This window comes from Triticum dicoccoides, chromosome 2B (genome assembly GCF_002162155.2).
Source record: "Triticum dicoccoides isolate Atlit2015 ecotype Zavitan chromosome 2B, WEW_v2.0, whole genome shotgun sequence".
In the NCBI taxonomy this organism is placed as follows: domain Eukaryota; kingdom Viridiplantae; phylum Streptophyta; class Magnoliopsida; order Poales; family Poaceae; genus Triticum; species Triticum dicoccoides.
Genome location: NC_041383.1, coordinates 540,746,322 through 540,758,577, shown reverse-complemented (window position 1 = coordinate 540,758,577; position 12,256 = coordinate 540,746,322). Strand labels below are relative to the sequence as shown.

General features: G+C 45.0%; 2 protein-coding genes across 2 annotated transcripts; one reads left to right on the top strand and one right to left on the bottom strand.

Annotated features, from left to right (window-relative positions):
• The first annotated feature begins 6,283 nt into the window (after window positions 1-6,283).
• On the top strand, window positions 6,284-9,018 carry LOC119364729 (phosphoglycolate phosphatase 1A, chloroplastic-like). Its single transcript, XM_037630239.1, has 11 exons — window positions 6,284-6,635; window positions 6,738-6,805; window positions 6,912-7,004; window positions 7,103-7,174; window positions 7,282-7,353; window positions 7,540-7,599; window positions 7,680-7,732; window positions 8,094-8,191; window positions 8,310-8,409; window positions 8,549-8,652; window positions 8,742-9,018. The coding sequence occupies exons 1-11, from the start codon at window positions 6,374-6,376 to the stop codon at window positions 8,846-8,848; spliced, it is 1,089 nt and encodes a 362-aa protein (XP_037486136.1). The 5' UTR covers window positions 6,284-6,373; the 3' UTR covers window positions 8,849-9,018.
• Window positions 9,019-9,393: 375 nt separating this feature from the next.
• On the bottom strand, window positions 9,394-11,817 carry LOC119364728. Its single transcript, XM_037630238.1, has one exon. It carries the CDS (start codon window positions 11,514-11,516, stop codon window positions 9,537-9,539), a length of 1,980 nt encoding a protein of 659 aa, XP_037486135.1. The 5' UTR covers window positions 11,517-11,817; the 3' UTR covers window positions 9,394-9,536.
• Window positions 11,818-12,256: the final 439 nt, after the last annotated feature.

Below are 12,256 nucleotides of genomic sequence, written 5' to 3'. Positions count from 1 at the left end.
AACGAGGTTGATTAAGATAGCTCCGACGATGATTTCCCCTCCGACAGAGTACCGACAACAGTCTCCAGATTGGATCGCCTCGAAACGCATGATGGCGGAGGCGGAAAAATTCCTCGATAATTTTTCCTGTTTTTTGGAACAATATAAAGGCGAAAAAAGAAAGAGGAGGTTGAGAGGCAAGCCAGGGGCTCCATGCGGCCCCACCTCGTGGCCGAGGACCAGGCTGCATGGGACCACTACATGGAGTCATGGGGGGGGGGGTCCGGCCGCCTCTGATGCTCCTAGCTTCGTCATGATGTGAAACTTCACCCCATATTTATTTTAGTTTTTGGTCCCCGAAATGGTATTCCGCAGAGTCCAATAACATGCAAAAAACAACAACTAGCACTGGGCACTAGATTAATAGCAGCAAAAATTATAGAAACGGTTGAGACATATCAAATCATAATTTTGCATGACAAGATATGGGCAGGAGAAAATGTAGGGTTGCAAACCCAAATTATCCTGTCCTTGCATTCCACACCTATCGGAGGACATTGTGGAGCGCATAACACCTACCAAAGGTTGAAGAAGCGTTTTACTTACAAAGGACTTAAACAAGATGTTTCCAACTTTTCCTAACAATGCACAATGTGCCAACAAGCCAAGCATGAAAATTGCAAATCCCTGGACTGTTGTAACCTTTGAAAATTCCTAAGGGTACTGGGCATGATATTACCGTGGTTTTTGTTGTGGGCTTAACAAGATCACATGGCTATAATGCAATATTTGTGGCGGTGGATAGGTATAGTAAATATGCTCATTTCATGCCTTTGAAACATCCATTCGCTGCTTCTCAAATGGCTAAGGTTCCGTGGACAATGTAGTTAAGTTGCATGGTATTCCCTTGAGCAGTGTATTAGATAGGGACAAAATCTTTACAAAGTCATTTTGGAAAGGTCTGTTTCAAACACTGTGGACTAAATTGTAACTAAGTTCAACTTACCGTCCACAAATTGATGGCCATATAGAGTGTGTAAAGTGTAAACCAATGCCTTGAGAAGTACTTGAGAACACAAGAAAACCCTACAGACTGGGTGACATGGCTCCCACTTGTAGAGTTCTGATATAACACCACCTTCTGCAACTCTATTGGGTGTTCTCCTCTACAAACTGAGCCCATTTATGGTATGCTTCCTGATTTGTCCTCTGAGTGCAATCCTGATGCAGTTCAGACACTGGAAGAGAGACAACTTCAGTGTGATTTGCTCAAAGTTCAGGTAGCCAATCCTCAATTTCGCAAGAAGCACATCGGTGATACTAAACACAGTAACCTGGAGTTCTCACTCAATGATCAGGTATACTTAAAAGCTTCCACTAAATGTCCAAAATTCTTTGGTCAATCACAAGTACCCCAAGCTTTCTTACAAGTTCTTTGGGCCATATGTGATACTGCAAAGAATTGGGCCAATAGCCTATTGTTTGCAGTTGCCTGAAGGTAGTCGAGTGCACCCCGTATTTCATGTCTCGCAACTCAAACCACATGTTCCAGATTACACTTTAGACTACACCTCTCTGCCAAATCCCTTGGAGTTGGATAGCACTGAAGTGGAGCCTGCAGCAATCTTAGACCGTCGCTTGGGGAAGAAAGGCAATGCCGCATACCTGCAAGTGCTCATCCAGTGGAGTTCGATGTCGGAGACAATGGCAACATGGGAAGATTATAAAGTGCTCTTCAAACGATTTCCAAAGGCTCCAGCTTGCGGACAAGCCGACGTTCCAGGGGGTGGCAGTCTCACAGCTACGCCTGATGACACGCTGGCTGATGAAGAAGAACACATGGAAGAGCAGAGCAAGTCGGCACCGAGGAGTTTGCGTGTCAGATTATGTGTGAGTTGTACTGCAAGCGGATCCCACTGTCAGCTGTTGTTATAAGTCTGGCAGCGTTCTTCTTGGGCATTAAGAAATGAAAAGCTGATTCTCATCTTCCTCCTCAAGTTCACACCTGCTCCCTCCTCCCAACCACATTTATCTGCTCTGATCTGCTTCTCCTGCCATTAGGCCTATCTCTTCTTCGTTGGGGCGTATACTCATGGCCTCAACGGTACAGGATCTTACACAATGCTGAGGATGCGTTTGGGAGCCAAAGTATTTTTGTAGTTTTTAAGGAATACCATGGTTTATGAAAAAAACTTGGTATTCAATACTTTGAGTCGTTTGGATGAAAAAAATACTACAGTTTAACAAACCGTGGTATTTCTAAAATTATGGTCTTTTTGTAGTATATAAAAAAAAAGGTTCGGACCTCTTTTTAAAAAACTGAGAAACGCTGACTGGGTTGTCTCTCTGTATCCATCTTCTTCTGACCATCGATGCCTGTGACACATAAAATCGATAGCTAGTCGGTCGATCGATCCGGCTGAAGGGGCGCACATACACGTACAAATGACGACTTAGTGCTGGCTGAAAACACATGTCGTAACTAGCTTTGTCTTTGATTGATTACAAGAGATAACTATACATGATGTTCAAAAAAAAAGAGATAACTATACATATCCTTCCTAGCTAGGACCTAGAGAGAACATGCCCGTGCAAGGCTGCATGCGTACGGTGGCGATTAGCACAAGCTGATCCATGAGTGTAGCTGCATATGTCGTCGGGGACAGTGCCTGGAGAACCTGCTTCTAGAAGATTCTATAGTGATCCACTGGAATCGACCTCGGGTGACGCCTCCCTAGTCGTCGAAAGATTGGCTTTGTCAAACCAATCCATGTTCAGAAGCCTTCCATCAAAAGTCAGTGGTCTAGGCCGCTAGCAAGAGGCACCTCTCAATTATTGTAATATAGAGACCTTTTTCAACGATTGTAGATCGAAAGGAGAGTTTATTTCCCACTACTCATATCACATCTTATGTGCTGATGCAAGAAGTCTTGATCGGGCCAAGCCGGCATAACAATTAGTAGTTTGCATTACTTTCTCTTCCGAAGCGCGCACATTCGAGTTCGGTATGGATGCACTAAGCGCTTAAGACCACTCGCTGGATGATATGGTCAATCATACTCCAGAGTGGGGACAACATATAAACCTCCACAAGCCTTCCCATGCTCGCTAATTGAACCATCTCAGGATGATGCGTATGCATGCAACAACGTAACAATCTGTGCAAACCAAAGAAAACTAAGAAAAACTACCACTTGCCAAACACCTCGGCAGTATTATCGAAACTGAGAAAATCTATGTTTTTTAGGAACTGGAGTATTTGTTGCCCATCTATTGAAATACTGAGGTTTTGGAATACTATGGTTTTGGAAAAACGGTGTTGCCAAACTAGGCCTGAATGATAGGGCAGTCCGATGCATGTAGCTCCTGCTTGCGCGGGATTTTACACAATGCTGAATTATACAGTTGCTAAAACAAGTATCCTTTAATATCTTCCCATCTCCTGAAGCAGGGTCACATATGGTGACGCATCTGGAACCTTGCTCTAATGCTTTGGACAAGAAGAAGAGCATATGTTTCTTCAGTAAAGGCCTTATTGATTTGTTCCTTTCTTTCAGCCTTTGCGGCAATCACGTCCCATGTTTAGTCAGGGACTATAGCACCCCAGCCACCCTGATTATTTCCTCTTGAGCTACTCGCTGCCTCGCTGGGCTCGTCTTTTTTGAACACAGTACAGACGCAAACGCTCATATACACGCGCATACACTCACTCCTATGAACGAACATACGCACACCCTACCCCTATGAGCACCACCGAAAGACTGAACCGTCATATCATCTTGAAATTTACGAAGTCACCGTAGGCACCTCGTCGTCGACAGGAACGTCTCCTTCCACTGAATGCGCATCGCCAGAAAGGAATAAATGCGAGCACCAAGACTTGAAACCTGATGGGCTGGGGATACCACAGTCCCTCTAACCATCCAACCACTGGTTGGTTCGCCCTCGCTGGGCTCGTCGAATTACAAACTTCATTGTACTTTTTTTGGCAGGGAAAACTCCATTGTACTACTCCCTCCCTCCCAAAATATAAGAGCGTTTTCGACACTAGTGTAGTGTAGAAAACGCTCTTATATTTTGAGACGGGGGGAGTACTAATTAGGACAGAATTTGATTGTAGATATACTCATTAGAGAAAGAAAAGGATACATGTGCTTTGTTATGATAATTGATGCGCTGCCTCTACACCAGAGCCACCAAACCACAATTATCATCAGCTGGCCTCTTCTAGATTACATATTGCTTGCAGCGCATCAATTGCAGAGGCAAAACCTTGGAGAATCGTTTGAATGATCTGAATACCGAGCACATACGGTCATTGTTCAATATTAACACACGTAATTAACAAATGTTTGCTATCCTCAATTTCCTGTGACAGAAAACCATTTCGGATCATCTACCCGTATCCTCAATTTTGCTTTGAGAGGTGGATAGTTGCCAGCAAGCCGCCACAGGAACACCTTGATTTTGCAATCTTCCATATGTTAAAGCCATCTGTTTTCCTTCTATAAGAAAAGGCAGTGCTCCTGCTGGTTCCTCAAAAAAAAAATGTTAAAGCCAAACTTGCTGGAGAACTTATCCTGTGCACCGGCCAAATCTGTGCACCAGGTGTACCAATAGGCTTTGGGCCATTAGATAGAAATGCAACGTGACAGAATTTGCCATACGTTGGACCATACTATAGTTACAGAAGCAACCTTATGGTTTATTATATTTGACCCACACTGCACATCACATTCTTCCATCAATAAATTTATGTGTTTAATTTTTTGGCCCATACACAAAAATGGTTACATGCTTTGAACTGAATACCCGATTTTTGAATCTGTTTTGATTGTCAACTTTGTCTTCACGGCTCATGTGATCTTTGAAACAAGATCAATGTTGAATATGTTGTTCAATTATTAGTTCTGTACATTTTAAAACTTAAACTTCACTTGAAATTTAATTTAAGCATGTGCACATGGGATCGACGTGTGGAGGGAGAGGCAGAGTTTGAAAACATATAAAGTACATCTAAGTTTCAATACAATACATATAAATGGTTTTTTGCGGGGACAAAAAATATAAATGTTATGGTGACATTAAAAATAAAATAATAAAAAATAATATTTGGCATTGATCTTGTTTAAACATCTTGTCAAAACAAAAATGGTAGTCAAAGACATACCAAATTCGGATGTACGGTTCAACATGTATGAGGATATATTTATGTTTTGAGAATGAAATAAATAACACCGAGTTAATGATGGGTGAGGAAAGAGTGGAGTACGGATTGTTTTTTGACATAGTATGAGGTCTTCTCTGCAAATGTTTCACCAATCCATGCTTCAGCCTACTTCAATCCTTCCGATATGTATCCAATGGCTCGGGTGTACCTGGTGCATCCGTTGCATCAATTGAGCAGGTGCACAGGATACGTTCTCAAACTTGCTCTCCACCTCCAATAACCGAGCTAGTAGGGTTTGCACTATACACCGCGTCAAGGAAAGGATACAAATTCGTATGAAATGAAGGTCTGCTGATTAGAAATGGTTCCTCAAGTTACGAGTCATCACTTCGTATTTCTCTTTGCTCGCACCCAACAAAGATTCTAAACTCATATTCTCCCATTACATACTCCCTCCGTCACGGAATATATAGGGTGTATTAATTTCCGTGTAAGATAAACTTATATATGTTTGACAAAGATTATAAAATAAAATATCAACATCTACAATACAAAGCAACTAAAATATGAAAATATTTTTCATGGTGGATATAATGATACAAATTTGAAGTGAGGTCATGGATTCAAGTCCTGGAAACAGACTCCCCCTTATATAACTATACAAATTTGGTACTGCCTCTATTTCATCATATAAGAGCGTTTTTGACACTACACTTTGTAAAAAACACGCTTATACTATATGATAAAGGGAGTACATCCTAACACTGCTTTAGTACAACTTAATCGGAGGGAGTTCATCGTATTAGATAAATTCAAGACAAGTATTTTGGGACGGAGCTAATATTCTACAAGTATCTGCTATGATGGATAGATAGCAAATGTGGACATTCGATCCAAATGGCATGTCGAAGTCTAATTTCAATCAGTTTTCTCTAGTTATTAATTCGCGGTTTCGTTTTCCCCCAACCTTCGTACTAGTGCAAACACTATCTCGAACCACAGCCACAGCAACACTAGCCCACGCCACAGCCCCAATCCCTCCCCTTTGCCTTGCCAGCCACAAATCCGCAAGCCATGGACGCGCCACACCAACCAGCCGGCACACGAGAAATATTCATCCATGGCACAGCCACATAGGCATATACCGTTACATCGCCCAAACCGAGACCACACCAACCAGTCACCCGATCTCCAAAGGAAAAACATACTACCATCGAAGCAGAGATGCTCCTGGCTCGCGCCTCCCCCAGCTTCCTCCCCTCCACCTCCACCTCCTCCTCCGCTACCCCGTCGTCGCAGGCGCTGCCGCCGTCCGCGTCCTTCGGAAGGAGCCTGCGCACCGGCGGCAGCCTAACCGCGGCATCGCCGAACTGCACTGTCAGACGGCCCGTGATGGCGGCAGCAGCAGCGGCAGTCCCTGCAGCGAAGCTGGAGGACGCCGAGGCTCTTATTGACTCTGTAGAGACATTCATATTTGACTGCGACGGTGAGATACTGATCGATCGCTAAGGTTTAATTACCAGTTTGCTGCAGCTTTTCCTGAATGAGTTGGCTCTCTTTTCCTCGCTGTCGCTGTTGTTGTGCGTAGGGGTGATTTGGAAGGGTGACAAGCTGATCGATGGCGTGCCGGAGACGCTCGACCTGCTCAGATCAAAGGTCTGCTGTGAACCGTGAATGGCTCTGGTAGATTCGTAGAATGGATCATCTTCTCAAACTTCCTATGGCTTCTTGCTGATTTCGTCAAGCTTTTGCTGTGCTGCAGGGCAAGAGGCTGGTGTTCGTGACCAACAATTCGACCAAGTCGAGGAAGCAGTACGGGAAGAAGTTCGAGACGCTCGGCCTCAGTGTCAACGAGGTAGTATCCATTCCTGCCATGAACTGTTGTCTCTGTCCATCGATCAATTTCCTCTAGTGCAAAACGAACTTGACGAGGAATGGACGATCAATGCGCAGGAAGAGATATTTGCTTCGTCCTTTGCAGCTGCTGCGTACCTGCAGTCCATCGATTTCCCTAAAGACAAGAAGGTAGCACACATCAGTCACCATCTTCAGAAAATGTGACTGCATTGCATTGGTACACATGATTTAGCACAAAAAAATCAAGCGCAGAGTTAAGTATTTCTACGGTCCAGGTTTACGTGATTGGAGAGGAAGGGATTCTCAAGGAGCTGGAGCTGGCTGGCTTTCAGTACCTCGGTGGACCTGTATGTAACAAAGAGTGACTCCTTTCTCTTTGATATTCATGATTAGTTAACATAACTGCAATTTAGCATGTTAGCTTGTGGTTTAGCCAATGTTGCATGCTAATCAGCATCAACTGATTTGAGTGGATGAGAGTGAGACTTCCGAAAAGCTTACCGGACTTACATTATATTGCCGTGCTCATGCAGACAGACGGTGACAAGAAGATTGAGCTGAAGCCTGGCTTCTACATGGAGCATGACAAAGATGTCAGTATGATCATTGTTCATCTTCTGATCTTGAGTTACGAAGTGCCACCACTACAGAAATAAAATTTGGATTTTCACAGGTTGGAGCAGTGGTAGTGGGATTTGATCGCTATTTTAACTACTACAAAGTTCAGTAAGTACATTGCCGTTCACTCCTCTCGCCTTCAAAGTAATGAACTTAGACAGCAAAAAAGACAATGAAAATAAGGATGGATATAAATGATTAAATTTAGATGTGCATTTGATTGCACACTGAAAATACACTCATTTGATTAAACAAGTGCAGAAGCAAGACCACATGCTAGCTCTTTATAATCTACTCCCTCCGTCCGGAAATACTTATCGGAGCAATGGATGTATCTAGACGTATCTTAATTCTAAATACATCCATTTTTATGCATTTTTCCGACAAGTATTTCCGGACGGAGGGAGTATTACAAAATTTGGTATTACCAATTCCACATATGTAAACTTATCACTAATTTACTTCTAAGGTACGGGACACTCTGCATACGTGAGAATCCTGGGTGCCTTTTCATTGCAACAAACAGGGACGCTGTCACCCATCTCACTGATGCCCAGGAGTGGGCAGGTTAGTCAGGCATTCCAACTCTTCAGATATACCAGCTAAAAAGAACTCTGTATACATACTGCGGAAGGATACATACCACAGTCCCTTGCTGAAATCATGAACATTTGCCTTGGCCCAGGTGGCGGGTCGATGGTCGGCGCTGTTCTTGGTTCAACCAAACAAGAACCGCTCGTCGTCGGGAAGCCATCGACATTCATGATGGACTACCTGGCAAAGAAGTAAGAGGCTAACTGTCCCAGCAGTGGTCCAGCTCCATGAATCCATTTCCAGAACTCTGCAAGGAAGAATGAGTGAAGCAAAAGCTGATGTCTAAGCATAGTTTTGAGGTGTTTTACCTTTGCTCTTCTTTGGTGGCAGGTTTGGAATCACAACATCTCAGATATGCATGGTAGGTGACCGTTTGGATACTGACGTTCTATTTGGGCAAAATGGGGGCTGCAAAACTCTTCTGGTTCTTTCAGGTATCTTGATCATACCATTCACCCTGAACTCTAGTGCATCCTCTGCTGAATTTGCATCGGCACTAACCTTGGCCGGCTGCCTTCTGCAGGTGTGACTTCTGAGCAGATGCTTCAAAGCCCCGACAACAAAATACAGCCAGATTTCTACACAAACCAAATTTCTGATTTTCTCACCCTTAAAACAGCAGCAGTATGAACAGAAATGTGAATGGACTGTTTTACCTGGGGAGGCCCATCACTTTTGTATAGCAACGAAGAGATCACATGGATGGTTTTCTTTTTCACATTGATTTGTAATCGTGAGACAGATGTTTAAATGCAAGTATGTATATCATTAAATGAATATCAACTTAATGCTGCTGCCTACTTTTCCTTGGCTCAAGATTAACAATGAATAACCAGATGATCTATGGCAGCCACAATATGCCTGGTTAATCTCGAAATGTAAGCCTATATAAGGCAAATATGATCCCAGAAGAAAAAATAAGTTGCATCACCAACTCTTATGTTGCTTATGAGAAAATATTCCAAAAGAGAAGCATTATTGTTTGTATATTACCTCTAACAATACTATCAACGAAGTGTTTCACTCAGATCTTGTACCAAGCAATCTCACTGGGAATCAATAAATTACTAAAGCATGGACATCGAATTATGTGTATGCTCTGTACTTTTATGTGCAGAAGATCAAACACAAGTGATCCAATCTGGTTCCCATGCTCTCTAAGCTCAAGCAAGAAGTGCACACAATAGCATACCATGAGAATTTCATTATATCAGTAAGAACAAGAAGAATGTACTGTACAGATGGTATGAAAGCTTCGCTCTAGTGACAAAATTGCATGATGAAATCTATACAGTTTCAGTTGTACATTATTGTGGCTTTACTTTTCTGATTTCTTTAAGCTGCGCAACAATGTTAGCAAAGCTTCCTTCACATTTTGGCTCCTTGTTTGCCTTGTTTCCTCTGATGTGACACGCAAGCTCTCAAGACCACGGCCCAGGGAGGCAATCATGGGAACAGAAGGTGCGGCCTCGGCAGCACACTCGATCCCATCTCCGTGCTTCAGGAGGCCAGCACATGCAACCAAGCTAAAACCAAATGTTGCCCAAGGAGCTATTCGGAAAGGTCGGTTGTGCTTCTGCCTCTTCTGCATTATTTCGTAGAACGACGTCCGCATCGCCAACAAGCTGGTTCTCTCTACAGATGATATTACAGTGTGTGTCACGGCCCGAATCTTCTCTGCTGAAGCTGTGAACTGTAGAGCAGATGACTTCGAACCAGCACCAACAACCCCATGAGAAAGGAGCTTGCTTAATACAATGCCAGCATGCCTTTGCAGCTGCATTAAGCCATACTTCAAAACCACTGGAGTTTTATACGGAGCCAACTTAAGAATGGCAGATGCCTGGATAGTTTTCGACAAAGATGAAAAACCAAGAATTGCTGTTCCTCCCGCACCAACTGCGACCACAGGTTTCTCAGCTATCCAGCTCTTTTTATCAGTGCTGTCCAATGGCACCTCACTGTTATCACTCTCATTTTCGCTCTCAACTTTGTTGCCATAATGATTGAAGCAACTGCCAGCTAATTGTGTGATCTCCGAAGGAACAGGGGTGTTCCAGTGTCTCCTTATTCCAGCTAAGCAGCTGGCATCAACTACAGCCACCACAGAACCAAACTCTCTTAGTTGACTTCTGAGAGCTTGAACAAGAAGAATGTGGCACTTCTCCTCAGAAGGGAGCTCTGCAAAATCCAATTTCTCCAAACTATGATTATCCCTGGTATTAATGCGGCGTCTTCCTGCATTGTTTAAACATATTCTGAGAGCCTCTATTGCAATTCCAAATACATAGACATCAGATAACATTTCACTGCAAACTGGCTTCCCCTTGTGAACTTGAGTGAGCAACATCTGTGCAGAAGCCATAGCCTTCCCAATTGACGGAATTTCAACAAATATCTCATAAAGGTCAGAGAGCAAAGGGTAGACGGTCTGCGCAAAAAGTGGAGGCTCGTATCTGTCGGCTGGCTTACATTCTGATAGTCTGCACTCTGCAACAGCATAGGAAGAGATAGCTTGGGACAACAACAAGTTAGCAGTTGGAGCTAGCGACTTCATGAGCTGTCCTCCATAATCATCCACAAGGCATATCTTCCTGACATGGGAGCTTACTGCTGAAGTGGCATTCTTAGGGAGCAAGCAGTTACTCTGTAACTGGAGACCAGATTTATCATCCATGGCACTCTGAGGGAGAGAGCAGCTAGTCTGCGATTGCGGAGCCGAATTATCGTCCGTACTATTTCCGTTGCTCGATCCACCCGCATTGCAATTCTTCTCATACGGAGAGCCGAGCAAGAGAAAATGTGACTCTGTCTCCTCCGCAGCTCTCTTGGCAGCCAACAGGTGGCCGTAGAATCCGACCCCAAAAATCTCCCGCAGGACCTGGCAAGCGGCGGATTTCACATAGTGATCTTTGCTCTTCTTCTCGGTGATGCAACGCTTAATCACCTGTAACGGCGACGCCGGCACGCCGCCTGCTCCGCCTTCAGCCAGGCACTGCTCCTCGATCAAAACGTCCTCGACCTCTGTGTGCGCGACCTGGGTGATCACGGCCCGGGGCCGCACCGCCCTGATCAGATGGCCGGCGTCCAAGGCGGACTGCTCGGAGAGGTTCTGCGCCGCGAGGATGTAGAGCAAGCCCTGCGTCTCGGGCTCCCGGATCGCGAACACGAACTGCTTCGTCTCCTCGGGCACGGCGAGGGTCCGCACCAGCCGCGCGGACGCGCCCAGGTCGTCCTCCTTCAGGAGAGCCGAGAGCGGCCACAGGCTTTGAATGTACGAGAGCACCGCCGACGCCATGGCCGCCGCATCAGCGGTTGCTCCGCCGGCGACCCTCCGGGGAGAGATGTTGCTTCCGATCGAACGGGGAGGGCTGACTTGGCCCCTTCTCCCTCTTATTCTGCCCCTAGGGGCCTGATTCGGGGGGGCGAAGGGGTGCTCCTCGGCCGCTTCTGCCCCCCGCCGAGAATCGCCGGCGGCGGTGGCGGCGGATGGTGGCGTAGGACTACGGGGATTTGGGTGGCGTGCGTGCGGCTTGCCCTAGATTTCTTTCTGGAACTCCTTTTTCTTTTCTTTTTCTTCCGTTTTCTGCTACGGGTTGTCGATCTTTGCTCTGGCGCGCCGCGTCCTTTCCAGACACCGCTTCTGCCACGGTCGTTATCGGTCGGTCGACACGGGTCGAGGGCAAAATTAACAAATTTGACCTCCGTGGGAAAGTATTTCACAAACTAAATTGCTTTTAAAAAAAATTCACATCGCTGCCCTTTCGTGCAGAGCCCGACGGTTAGTCGTTACACTTTACTGTGCAATTTTTTACAGCTAGGCGCTGCATAGTGTAGTGCAACTCCTTAAAACTAGGCGCTACACAGGTATGGCGCCTGAGTGTTAGGCGTTGCACATTAGAGTGCAGCTTCTTGCTGTCAGGCACTGCACATTAGGGGTCAACTGGATGAAATATTTTGAAACGCGGTTTAGTTTGTGAAATAGTTTCGCCCTGAGGTCAATTTTGTGCCGTTTGCCTGGGTTGAGCGGAACACGGA